The sequence below is a fragment of the Oncorhynchus tshawytscha genome, linkage group LG20 (assembly GCF_018296145.1).
Source record: "Oncorhynchus tshawytscha isolate Ot180627B linkage group LG20, Otsh_v2.0, whole genome shotgun sequence".
Classification (NCBI taxonomy): Eukaryota; Metazoa; Chordata; class Actinopteri; order Salmoniformes; family Salmonidae; genus Oncorhynchus; species Oncorhynchus tshawytscha.
The window spans coordinates 8,384,019-8,397,049 of NC_056448.1; the positions used below are offsets into that span (position 1 = coordinate 8,384,019).

The following is a 13,031-nucleotide window of genomic DNA, read 5'->3' on the forward strand; positions in this document are numbered from 1 at the left end:
AGGACCAGTTTCAAAACAGACTGCAACTCTTGGTTAAGGGTTTCAGTGGCTTCATTAGCTGGTGTTGCTGATGGTTGAATCATCCGCTTACATGGACATACGTGCTTTGTTTAATGCCAGTGGCATGTCATTGGTAAAAATAGAAAAGAGTAGAGAGCCTACTGGTACACCCCACTTTACATGTTTGACATTAGAGAAGCTTCCATTAAAGAAACCCCTCAGTTCTGAATCCACTATATGGCAGAGGTTGAAAAGCCATAGAACATGTTTTCTCAACAAATTGTCAATAATATCAAAGGCTGCACTGAAATCTAACAGTATAGCTCCCACAATCTTCTTATTATGCATTTCTTTCAACCAATCATCAGTCATATTTAGTAAATATTTTCTTAATAGTGCAGTATGTGTTGAGTGCCCTTCTCCATAAGCATGCTGAAACTCTATTGTTAGTTTGTTTACGGAGAAGTAGCATTGTATTTGGTCAAACACAATTTTTTCCAACTGTTTGCTAAGAGCTGGCAGCAAGCTGATAGTTCTGCTGTTAGTACCTCTTTACCACTCGTGGGTAGCAGAATGACTTTGGCTTCCCTCCAGACCTGAGGACAGACTTTCCTCTAGGATCATATTAAAGATATTTTCTTTTATTTCACCTTTATTTAACCAGGTAGGCAAGTTGAGAACAAGTTCTCATTTACAATTGCGACCTGGCCAAGATAAAGCAAAGCAGTTCGACACATACAACGACACAGAGTTACACATGGAGTAAAACAAACATACAGTCAATAATACAGTATAAACAAGTCTATATACGATGTGAGCAAATGAGGTGAGAAGGGAGGTAAAGGCAAAAAAAGGCCATGGTGGCAAAGTAAATACAAAATAGCAAGTAAAACACTGGAATGGTAGATTTGCAGTGGAAGAATGTGCAAAGTAGAAATAAAAATAATGGGGTGCAAAGGAGCAAAATAAATAAATAAAATACAGTAGGGAAAGAGGTAGTTGTTTGGGCTAAATTACAGGTGGGCTATGTACAGGTGCAGTAATCTGTGAGCTGCTCTGACAGTTGGTGCTTAAAGCTAGTGAGGGAGATAAGTGTTTCCAGTTTCAGAGATTTTTGTAGTTCGTTCCAGTCATTGGCAGCAGAGAACTGGAAGGAGAGGCGGCCAAAGAAAGAATTGGTTTTGGGGGTGACTAGAGAGATATACCTGCTGGAGCGTGTGCTACAGGTGGGAGATGCTATGGTGACCAGCGAGCTGAGATAAGGGGGGACTTTACCTAGCAGGGTCTTGTAGATGACATGGAGCCAGTGGGTTTGGCGACGAGTATGAAGCGAGGGCCAGCCAACGAGAGCGTACAGGTCGCAATGGTGGGTAGCATATGGGGCTTTGGTGACAAAACGGATTGCACTGTGATAGACTGCATCCAATTTGTTGAGTAGGGTATTGGAGGCTATTTTGTAAATGACATCGTCGAGGATTGGTAGGATGGTCAGTTTTACAAGGGTATGTTTGGCAGCATGAGTGAAGGATGCTTTGTTGCGAAATAGGAAGCCAATTCTAGATTTAACTTTGGATTGGAGATGTTTGATATGGGTCTGGAAGAAGAGTTTACAGTCTAACCAGACACCTAAGTATTTGTAGTTGTCCACATATTCTAAGTCAGAGCCGTGCAGAGTAGTGATGTTGGACAGGCGGGCAGGTGCAGGTAGCGATCGGTTGAAGAGCATGCATTTAGTTTTACTTGTATTTAAGAGCAATTGGAGGCCACGGAAGGAGAGTTGTATGGCATTGAAGCTTGCCTGGAGGGTTGTTAACACAGTATCCAAAGAAGGGCCAGAAGTATACAGAATGGTGTCGTCTGCGTAGAGGTGGATCAGAGACTCACCAGCAGCAAGAGCGACATCATTGATGTATACAGAGAAGAGAGTCGGTCCAAGAATTGAACCCTGTGGCACCCCCATAGAGACTGCCAGAGGTCCGGACAGCAGACCCTCCGATTTGAGATATGACAGATAGGAGTCCGATACCATCCTCAGTAGCTTTCCATCTAAGTTGTCAATGCCAGGTTGTCACTATTGATCAATAACAATCATTTTTCCACCTCTCCCACACTAACTTTACAAAATTGAAACTTGCAATTGCTTTTCTTTCATTTTTTTTTTTTTGTGAGTGACTATAGTTACCACACCCACAGAGTCAAATATTGTCTATAGCGTAGAAATGTATGAACACCAAAAATAGCTTTTTTATATTTTTACTTAAGGTTAGGCCTAATGTTAGCAGTTTGGTTAAGGTTGTTTAAAATAAGGTTTTAAGAGGATACATTGTGGAAATAGGCGGGGTTTAGGCATAATTAGTACTTTGTGGCTGTGGTAACTAGTGATGACAAACTGATGTCGCGTTCAAGTAATAGTCGGAACTAGGAAACTCTATTTCCGACTTGCCAACTTGTTGTAGTTATACACGTGCCGCGTTCGACGAAATTCCAAGTCGGAAATGTCCGAGTTTCGTAGATCCAACTAGCATTTGAACGAGGCATGAGCCCCCACAAACAAACCACATCATCTGCGTCATTCCCCGCCACCCTGGCCGCCCTAGATGTCAGCCATTTTACATAGCAATCGCGACTGAATTCGTCCCAAAAAAGTAGCTAGCAATCAGGCCTAAATACAAATTTATATTTACAGCTGACAACCGCCTGAAGTGCAAAAATGGAAACCGAAGGCCAAGTTGACTTCAGCACAGACGAGTTTCCGGAGGGCTCCAAGATAAACGCAAGCAAAAACCAGCAGGATGACGGGTAAGCGACGAACCAGCTAATGTTAGTTAAGTAACATTACAGTAGCTAACTTACTTTTAAGCGTAACTAGTTACTGTTATTTTGCCAGCTGGAGACTAGTGGTTGGAGTGGTAACAAGCCAAAGTTTGCTAGCTAGCTAACGTTAGTCCCTGTTGTGATCGTGCATAGCTAGCTAACTAGTGATAGCTAACTTGTTAACTATCTTACCAGCGCGTCACATCTGGCCAAGTTGGCTGACGACGTTAACTTGACTAACCCAAGTTGTCACTGCGATATTTATAACTTTCGAAAAGCATTAAGTTGCTGCTGGTTTAGAATCCTGACATATACAATAAAAAACCTGTCCTGAGCATACACTCAGTGGCCCACCAAGACTAGAATCAGAAGTGTGACGAAGTTCACTGTTCAGGATACAGTGACAAAGCTGTTGCCTTTATAGTTAACCGTTCTAGACAGCTCGAATCATTTAGGCCTAATCAGCTTGCAGGTGATAGCTATCAAAGTTTGACCTAATGTAAATATGAGTCATAGTTAGTGACTCAGCTTGTTAGGGAGGTAACTTCAAGATCATTTTAGTCTGAAGTATCAGTCAGTAGCAGTAAGGATGTAGTTATGACTGTCTGATGTTGCCTGTATTAGTCTCCTTCATTCTCCATTCACAGCAAGATGTTCATCGGTGGGCTCAGTTGGGACACCAGCAAAACGGACCTCATGGATTACCTGTCGAAGTTTGGAGAGGTTCTAGACTGCACCATCAAAACAGACCTGATGACGGGCCGGTCCCGGGGCTTTGGCTTTGTCCTCTTCAAAGACGCAGAGAGCGTAGACAGGGTAGGCACTAGAACAGACTGAGGACAGGGCATGATGCCTCTATTTGTCTTGTTTTCTTAAATCTGCACAGATGTGAAATAACTAGATAGGTTTGAAGACTTACATAGTTGGCATCCACTCACTTTACTTGAACAATCACACACACACCCAGTTTCACTGACACTTTGTCCTGTGTGCAGGTTTTGGAGCTGAAGGAGCACAAGCTGGACGGGAAGCTGATCGACCCAAAGAGGGCCAAAGCCATGAAGGGGAAAGAGCCGCCCAAGAAGGTGTTTGTCGGAGGCCTCAGCCCAGACACCCCGGAGGAGGAGATCAGGGAATACTTTGGAGCTTTTGGAGATGTGAGCGAATGCTTGTACTGTCCAATATATTCATGTTTTATATATGGTAGACCCATGCTTTTAGGAAGTTGTATGTCCACTGAGCAAGTGTTGGTGTAATGGAGCTAGAGCTGATGCTATTGTATGATCAACTATCCTTTTCACATGGTACAAAGACTGGGAGATTTGCAGAATGTTATGATTACTGTCTTCATAGCAGCTAACTGAGAGAAACTCTTGTGTTGTTTCCAGATTGACAGCGTCGAGCTTCCCATGGATACCAAAACCAATGAGCGGCGCGGTTTCTGCTTCGTGACCTACTGTGAGGAGATCCCTGTCCAGAAGTTGTTGGAGTGCAGATACCACCAAGTCGGGGGCGGAAAGGTAGCTGGAGTCCGCTTATTAACAGTGAACCCTGTCACCCAGCTTGCGCTGATAGGCAAAGCTATTCTTTCTATGCTATTTAATCAACTTAGTTTAGACAGTGATTTTGAAGAATTATGTTTGTAGACAAATAACTTCAAGAAAATGTCAGCACTGTTTTTCAGAAGTGTTTTGGTTCATGGTGTGTTTTCTCTGCAGTGTGAAATCAAAGTGGCCCAACCCAAAGAAGTGTACAGACAGCAGCAACAACACAGAGGAGAGAGGGGGGGCTACAGTGGAGGCGGAGGATACAGGGGCCGGGGACGAGGAGGTATGTACAGCTACATCTAGCCTATGGCACTGAAGAATGCACATCAGAAGAATACCTTTTAAATTCAATCAACTTTATTCTTCCACAAGGGAATTTCTTGTGTGGCATTTGACACATGCAACAATGACCATGCTGATGACCGAACAGGGCATGCATTGCAGTATATTGAAAAGAAAAAGACATACAGGTGTCTTTGAAACTACAATACAGACTTGTCACACTAAACCTTTCCATTGTCTCTGTGCAGGTCAGAGTAGCTACAACCAGGGTTACAATGGCTACTATAGCCAGAACTATGGTAGCTACGGCAACGGATACAACCAGGGATACAATGGCTACACAGGCTATGACTACTCTGGCTACAACTATAATAGTTATGGTTATGGACAGGGATACGACGACTACAATGGTAAGCTACACTGTTGATGGCAACTATCGAAACAAGCAGTGCCTTTCAGCCCCCAGCAACAACTCTTGTACCTATAGCTAAGACAACAGGTGGAAAAATGTCTTCTTGTATGTACTCAATAGCTCTGGAAAAAAATAATAAAACGGATGTCTGTAATGCTGCCTGCCTTGGGTCTCTTTGCTCTGGTGCATGTTTGTGAGGGGTCCTCCATATCCAGGCAGTGCACTTTGTTATTTTATAGGGAACACTTGCAACATTAATGATAATTGAGCCCATATACAGTTCTATAAGATTACATTTGTATGGCACACACAATTAAGAGTACTTGTAGTTACATTCCTGGGTATATAGAGTAAAGCACACCTTAATGTACAGAGTCTCTTTAGCACATTTGAATTGTTTTGTCATGTACACCAAATAGGCGCAGTGAAATGTACAGGGTCAGCCCTAGTAGTATGGTATTGACCTTTTGGCTAATGGCCTAATGCTTGAACCGCTATGCTACCTGCTGCCCAATCTTGACACATAATTGCATCTCAGTACTGATACAATAACATTCCATTTGAAAGTCCAAGAAAAAAATAACAATTAGGTACACAAACACTACAGACTACATCCTACTGATTATTTATGATTTCTTGCTGCCATTTACCCCATAAAGGAAAGTGAACTTAAACTCTCATGTCAACTGAACTTCAATTGATAACACCTTGATAGGATTTCCTCCTACAACTGTTTTGTTTCTGTGAAGTTCTCCTGTGACCCTTAATCTTCCTGACCTCTAACCCTTGACCTTCCCCATAGGCCAGCAGAGCAGCTATGGGAAGGCCTCTCGAGAGGTCACAACCCACCAGAACAACTACCAGCCTTACTGAGCTGATCTAATCCAACAAGACCTGCTTAGACCTCTGGTAAGACCACACTCACCTTCACATTAAGCCTGACCTACAAAAAAATAAAAACACTTAAAGATCAATAGACACTAAACAATTACTCTAAAACCTATCAATAGAGAAAGCAAGTGGTTTCTATTACCATGCACCCCCCATTCTGACAGATAAATCTAAAGAGTCATGTCTATAGATCTTTAATGGAAAAAAATGCTTCTGTAGTGGTTTGCCTTTTTTATTAAGCTCTCCAGAAAAAACGTAAGTGTTTTTCTGTAGATTGTCCTTTTCCCCCTTGCTTTTTAACAGGTGTTCATAAGGAAATAACATAAAGAGACTTGATAGCATTGTTAACAGGTAAAGTACTGCTAAGGGTACAGAGTAAGGACCTATCCTAAGTTTTCCTTTTCTTTTCCTAACTCTGATGTTGTACCTTGTTTGTACCTGCCAGCGGGGACTTCATTGCAGGCCGTGTGTCACCTGACCACGACAATCTCTGGGCGTCGCACATAGCGGGCAGAGAGCACGGCATGCACAAGAAAACGCTGTCCTGCGGTATGGTCTCTTCACACTTCCTGTAACCAGCGATTTTAAACAAAAAGAAACATAAGAAAAAGGACAAATCTCTTTTTCAGTTTAAGTGTTTGCTTTAACGATTTGTCAAATGGATTTTTTACAGGATATTAATATGAAACAGTACAAATGTACCTTGACTTGTATTTATGTATTGTCTTAATTTTAGTGGTCTTGTGTTTCAGTTCTGGAGCTTCAGTGTTTTTTATGTTTGTTTCTATAATGAACCCCTTTCTTAAACTCAATGCTTGCTTTTTCTTTATAGCCCTTAGAGAACTTCACTTGATAAACACAACTTTTTTTTTTTTTTTTACTTAGGTGTTAAAGATCATATGTAAACCAGCTTTATGATGCCATAAAAAGCTGACGACTCAAAATGTAATATTTGAGCCATTTGTGTAGCTGGCTTGAAACTTCCACCAAATGTTTTTACCTTTTTATAGTTTAGATATGGTCATGTTTGGGCGTGCTCCTTAATGGTGAAATTGAGCCACCAATTCATTGGAGCTGAAGCTTTTGCTGGCCGGTGAGCTGTTACAGAACAGGCTACAGAACCTTGGTGAAGCTGCGAGTTCTACATATGATCTTTAAAACGGAATGGAGAGAAACAAACTATTAATAGTTTAAAGTTGACAGCACAAGCAGAAGTTAAACAGTGAAACATGGACGTTCAAGGTTCACTGTGCCCTACAGAGCTCCAGAGTTGGTAACACCTACTGTGTTGTGTCCTTGTTTGCAGACGGACTGGGCTGGCTGGTGGACTGGAGAATGACCCTGTACCCATGTGGCAGCATTGGGGGATGAATCCTGTCGTGTCCTCAGATCAGCTCATGTTTTAAACACCAGAATCCTCTTCCTGAGATGAAGACATGCAGCGCTTTTGACTTTGTAAATAGCGAGGTTGACATTTTGGGGGGTTCTTGTCCCCCCCACTTCCCTTCATCTTGTACTGTGCTGAGGTTGTAGGTCTAGGTTTCATCATGATTTAATGTGTTCTTATTACCTTGATTTAACTTAGCCTGTTTTTCTGTTTTAAACTTGGATTTTTCTGCAGTGTTTTGGATAAAGGTATTATTAAAGAGGGTACAAAAGAGATGTGCTTGACTTTGTACTTGATGTTCTGCATTTCATAACACCAAACCATAGCTGCTGCTCTAGTCATTGACGTGAACATTAGGCCTGTAGGTACGACTTCAGCCTAGGTGCAATAATCATTACACGTGAAATAATGTTTTGATTCACAGAACATTTATGTACTGAGAATAAACACTGCTTTTTTTTCTGGATGTCAGTTTTTGACATCCGTGCATGGAACCTGTGAGTTTGATGACAACTCCCCTGTCATCCAAACTTGTGACCGCAGTGCGATTCAAAGCACATTTGTACTATTTGGTTTTAAGAGGTCTAGAAAAATGAGCACCTCCCTCAAGCTAGTTTCCACCATTTTATACATGACGCCATTTATGTTTACGTAGCTAGCGAGAAAGCGAGCTGTCAACTGCCGTTATCTTGCAAAATATACTAGATGAAGTAGGACCGTCGGTAATAGTCAGCGAAACCAGAAGGATTGCTCATCCGTGGTGCCTAATATTTGTTTTGTGTCTGGTCTTTAGCAAAAGATAATGTTACTAACCTGGGGGGAAAACATAACGATTTCCGATTCGAAAGCAATTCAGACAAGACGAAACAGAAACACGCTCACTAGCACGCATCATCGACAGCAGCTGATCAACTAGTTATTTGAGCAACACCAACATGTCGGAGGGTCTTGAAACCCGCGAAGATCCAACTGTGGGGGAAATTGAGCACGGACGGACAGGCTAGCAGCGAGGAGCAGATACCAACGGTTGCAGAGAGCGGTCAGTCAGGAGAATCCATGGGATCAAAGATTGATGCCAGCAAAAAACGAAGAGGATGAGGGGTGACTGAGACCGCTAGCTAACGTTGGATAACTGATGTTACCTATATTGCTAGTTAGCTCAGCGTCGAATAAGTGACAAGTAGCTATGTTGTTGAATATTTTTGGTATTTCCTCGCATCGTTGGGTAACTTCTATGAGGAATCACTTTTTTTTATTTTTAATGGCAGTACCTAGCTAGCTAAAACTCACCTTTAGGGTAGATCGGGTAACTATTGTGGCTGTCGCGTCCATCAGCTCTTGTTGGATGTAGAGTTGTGTATGTGTAGATTGCTATTAGTTACACCCGTCACCACATAATAAACGAGAATAGAATTAATGTGTTGAAAATTCCAAATGGTTTGCATAGTCAACTTTACACACAGCACTGACACACACACTTACCTCATCAGGCATGCCACCAGGGATCTTTTCACAGTCCCCAGGTCCAGAACAAATTCAAGGGAAAGTACAGTATTATACAGAGCCATGAGTGCATGGAACTCCCATCTTATATAGCACAAATGAACAGCAAACCTGGTTACAAAAAACGAATAAAGCAACACCCCAAAGAATGATGCCTCTCCCTCATGTGAACTACTTGTGTGTATGTACTGACATGTATGTGTAACTGATAGATACACACACACACACACACTACATGTTCATGTTTTTAAATGTATGTCAATTGTAAAGTGTTGTTTGTAATGTTTTTTTCGTTATATCCGGACCATAGTAAGACTAGCTGTCACCATTGGTGTTGGCTAATGAGCATCCTAATAAATCAAATTTTAAAAATCCTTTACATCTTGTAAAAGCTGCTGTACGCATTATCCAAGCATGCTCTTGTTAATTATCATAATCATATCTCTAATGATAACATTGACCCTAATCCAAGACTGGCTGTGTTCCCTCTCTAATGTAATGGCTTCAACTCCTTTCCCTCTTTCCCACTGATAGGGAATTGGAACACAGCCAGAGTCCTTGTGTTAGGAATTGATATTCAGAATTTAACATGTTTGTATCTGCACTATCTTTAAATGCAGGAAAATGTGTGTTGGTCTGGAGCTGGGACACAACAAAGAAGGATTTGAAGGATTACTTCAAGTTTGGGGAGGTGGTAGACTGCACCCTGAAGCTTGACCCCATGACAGGTCGGTCTCGGGGGTTTGACTTTGTCCTGTTCAAAGCAGCTGACAGTGTTGATAAGCTATTCCTGATTGTATATGTTGTGAATATGACATGGCAGCAATGGGATGTGAGTCTTTTCTGCCCAATCAGTTTCTTTATTAACTGATTGTATATGTTGTGAATATGACATGGCAGCAATGGGATGTGAGTCTTTTCTGCCCAATCAGTTTCTTTATTAACTGATTGTATATGTTGTGAATATGACATGGCAGCAATGGGATGTGAGTCTTTTCTGCCCAATCAGTTTCTTTATTAACTGATTGTATATGTTGTGAATATGACATGGCAGCAATGGGATGTGAGTCTTTTCTGCCCAATCAGTTTCTTTATTAACCGATTGTATATGTTGTGAATATGACATGGCAGCAATGGGATGTGAGTCTTTTCTGCCCAATCAGTTTCTTTATTATCATTTTTCCACAAGCTGAATGGGAAGGTGATCGACCCTAAGAAGGTCAAGGCCATGAAGAACAAGGAGCCAAACAGGAAAGTCTTTGTAGGAGGTCTTTCTCCAGACACCCCAGAGGAGAAGATCAGGGAATAATTTGGTACCTTTGGAGAGGTAGGCTACAGTAGACTTACATTTGACATGGTCAGATGTTCTTTAGAGAGTGTGCTCACCTAGGTGCCAATCTGAACGATTGAATCATATCAGTCCAAAGCAATTACCTGAAAGAGCTGATATTTACTCTTTGTTTTCTCGCGGCCTGTGTGTGCAAGTTGACCAAAACATTCAAACCTTGTTGTACAATGGATTATTCTATTCCTGAGTTGTCTGTGTGAACAGTTGGAGTCCATTGAGCTCCCCATAGAAACCAAAAGCAACAAGAGACGGGGCTTCTGCTTCATCACCTTTCAAAGAGGAGGAGCGAGTGAAGAATATTGTGGAGAGAAAGTACAACAATATAGGATTTAGGAAGGTACTGTACAGTACATCATGGCTTCCCTTGGAGGTGTACCTGTGGATGTATTTCAAGGCCTAACTTCAAACTCAGTGCCTCTTTGCTTGACATGGGGAAGAAAAACAAATTCCGCCAAGACCTCATAAAAAAAATTGTAGACCCCCACAAGTCTGGTTCATCCATGGGAGCAATTTGCAAACACCTGAAGGTACCACTTTCATCTGTACAAACAATAGTACGCAAGTATAAACACCATGGGACCACGCAGCCGTCATTACCGCTCAGGAAGGAGAAGCGTTCCGTCTCCTAGAGATTAATGTACTTTGGTGCGAAAAGTTCAAATCAATCCCAGAACAACAGCAAAGGACCTTGTGAAGATGCTGGGGGAAACAGGTACAAAAGTATCTATATCCACAGAAAAAACGAGTCCTATATCGACATAACCTGCTCAGCAAGGAAGAAGCCACTGCTCCAAAACCGCCATAAAAAAGCCAGACTACGGTTTGCAACTGCACATGGGGACAAAGATCCAACTTTTTGGAGAAATATCCTCTGGTCTGATGAAACAAAAATAGAACTGTTTGGACATCGTTATGTTTGGAGGAAAAAGGGGGAGGCTTGCAGCATCATGTTGTGGGGTGCTTTCCTGCAGGAGGGCCTGGTGCACTTCACAAAATAGATGGCATCATGAGGATGAAACTTATGTGGATATATTGAAGCAACATCTCAAGACATCAGTCAGGAAGTTAAAGCTTGGTCGCAAATGGGTCTTCCAAATGGACAATGACCCCAAGCATACTTCCAAAGTTGTGGCAAAATGGCTCAAGGACAACAAAGTCAAGGTATTGGAGTGGCCATCACAAAGCCCTGACCTCAATCCTATAGAGAATTTGTGGGCAGAACTGAAAAAGCTTGTGTGAGCAAGGAGGCCAACAAACCTGACTCAGGTCACCAGCTCTGTCAGGAGGAATGGGCCAAAATTCACCCAACATATTGTGGGAAGCTTGTGGAAGGCCACTCAAAACATTTGACCCAAGTTAAACAATTTAAAGGTAATGCTACCAAATACTAATTGAGTGTATGTAAACTTCTGACCCACTGGGAATGTGATGAAAGAAATAAAAGCTGAAATAAATCCTTCTCTCTACTATTATTCTGACATTTCAAATTCTTAAAATAAAGTGGTGATCCTAACTGACCTAAGACAGGGAATTTTTACTAGGATTAAATGTCAGGAATTGTAAAAAAAAAAAAAAAAAACTGAGTTTAAATGTATTTGGCTAAGGTGTTTGTAAACCTCTGACTTTAACTGTATGTAAAATGTCATATTTCAGTTTTGTATTTTTTATTAATTTGTAAACGTTTCTAAAAAACAGTTATTACTTTATCATTTTGTGGTATTGTGTGTAGATTGATGAGGGGAAAAAAACAATTTAATACATTTTAAGAATAAGGCTGTAACGTAACAAAATGTTACGAATACAATGTATACATACAAGATTCTAGAATATTCCAAAATGCACCAGAAAAAAATCAAATACATTTATCTGGAATTGAATTTGAAATAGATGTATTTTTGTTTTTGAAGTAGTGTGAACTTTTTGGTACATTATGCTTTACCCTTGGACAGTACACTCACCGGCAATTTTATTAGGTACACCACCCCGAAAATTGATAAGTGGCCGTAGCTTGCTATATAAAGCAGGCAGACAGGCATCGAGGCATTCAGTTACTGTTTGATTGAACGAGTGACCTAAGCGACTTTGAGCGTGGTACAATCATTGGTGCCAGGTATGCGAGATTCAGTATCTCAGAAATGGCTACCCACCTGGGCTTTTCACACACGACAGTGTCTAGGGTTCACTGAGAGTGGAGCGACAAACAAAAAACATCCAGTCAGCGGAGTTCCTGTGGGTGAAAACAGCTCGTTGATGAGAGAGGATGAAGGAAAATGGCAAGAATCGTGCAAGCTAACAGGCGGGCCACAAACAAATAATGTCACAGTACAACAATGTTGTGCAGAATGTAATCTCGGAACGCACAACTTGTCGATCCTTGTCACGGCTGGGTTATTGCGGCAGATGACCACGCGTTCACTGACGCTGGACAATTGAGTGGAAAAACATTGTCTGCTCCGACGATTCCTGGTTCTTGTGTCATCCTGATGGCAGTCAGGATTTGGTGTAAGCAGCATGAGTCCATGGACCCATCCTGCCTGGTGTCAACGGTACAGGCTGGTGGCATTGATGTACTGGTGTAGGGAATGTTTTTCTGGCACACGTTAGGTCCTTTGATACCAATTGAGCAACAAACGTTTTTGACACCTTGTAGAATCAATTTCCTGAAGAATTCAGGCTGTTCTGGTGGCAAAGTGGGGTCCGGCCAGTTACTAGATAGATGTACCTAATAAACTGGTCGGTGACTGTAACTCATTGCTAGTGGAGTGTAACTACACGGTAATGGAGTGAACTATTATGGCTGCCAGAAGTGGCCACCATTTACAAATATGAAAATCATCCAGTTTAAGG

At 41.7% G+C, this 13,031-nt stretch overlaps 1 protein-coding gene across 2 annotated transcripts; it reads left to right on the plus strand.

Annotated features, from left to right (window-relative positions):
* The first annotated feature begins 2,555 nt into the window (after positions 1-2,555).
* hnrnpdl (heterogeneous nuclear ribonucleoprotein D-like) lies at positions 2,556-7,608 on the plus strand. Of its 2 annotated transcripts, XR_002948774.2 has the most exons (9): positions 2,556-2,799; positions 3,462-3,630; positions 3,810-3,971; positions 4,203-4,334; positions 4,533-4,644; positions 4,892-5,053; positions 5,858-5,964; positions 6,392-6,495; positions 7,253-7,608. XR_002948774.2 is itself a non-coding variant. In XM_024381084.2 (8 exons), exons 1-7 carry the CDS (start codon positions 2,711-2,713, stop codon positions 5,926-5,928), a joined length of 897 nt encoding a protein of 298 aa, XP_024236852.1. In that variant the 5' UTR covers positions 2,556-2,710; the 3' UTR covers positions 5,929-5,964; positions 7,253-7,608. The 2 variants fall into 2 exon arrangements, 1 of the variants encoding a protein (XP_024236852.1); XM_024381084.2 differs by lacking the exon at positions 6,392-6,495.
* The last annotated feature ends 5,423 nt before the right edge of the window (positions 7,609-13,031 follow it).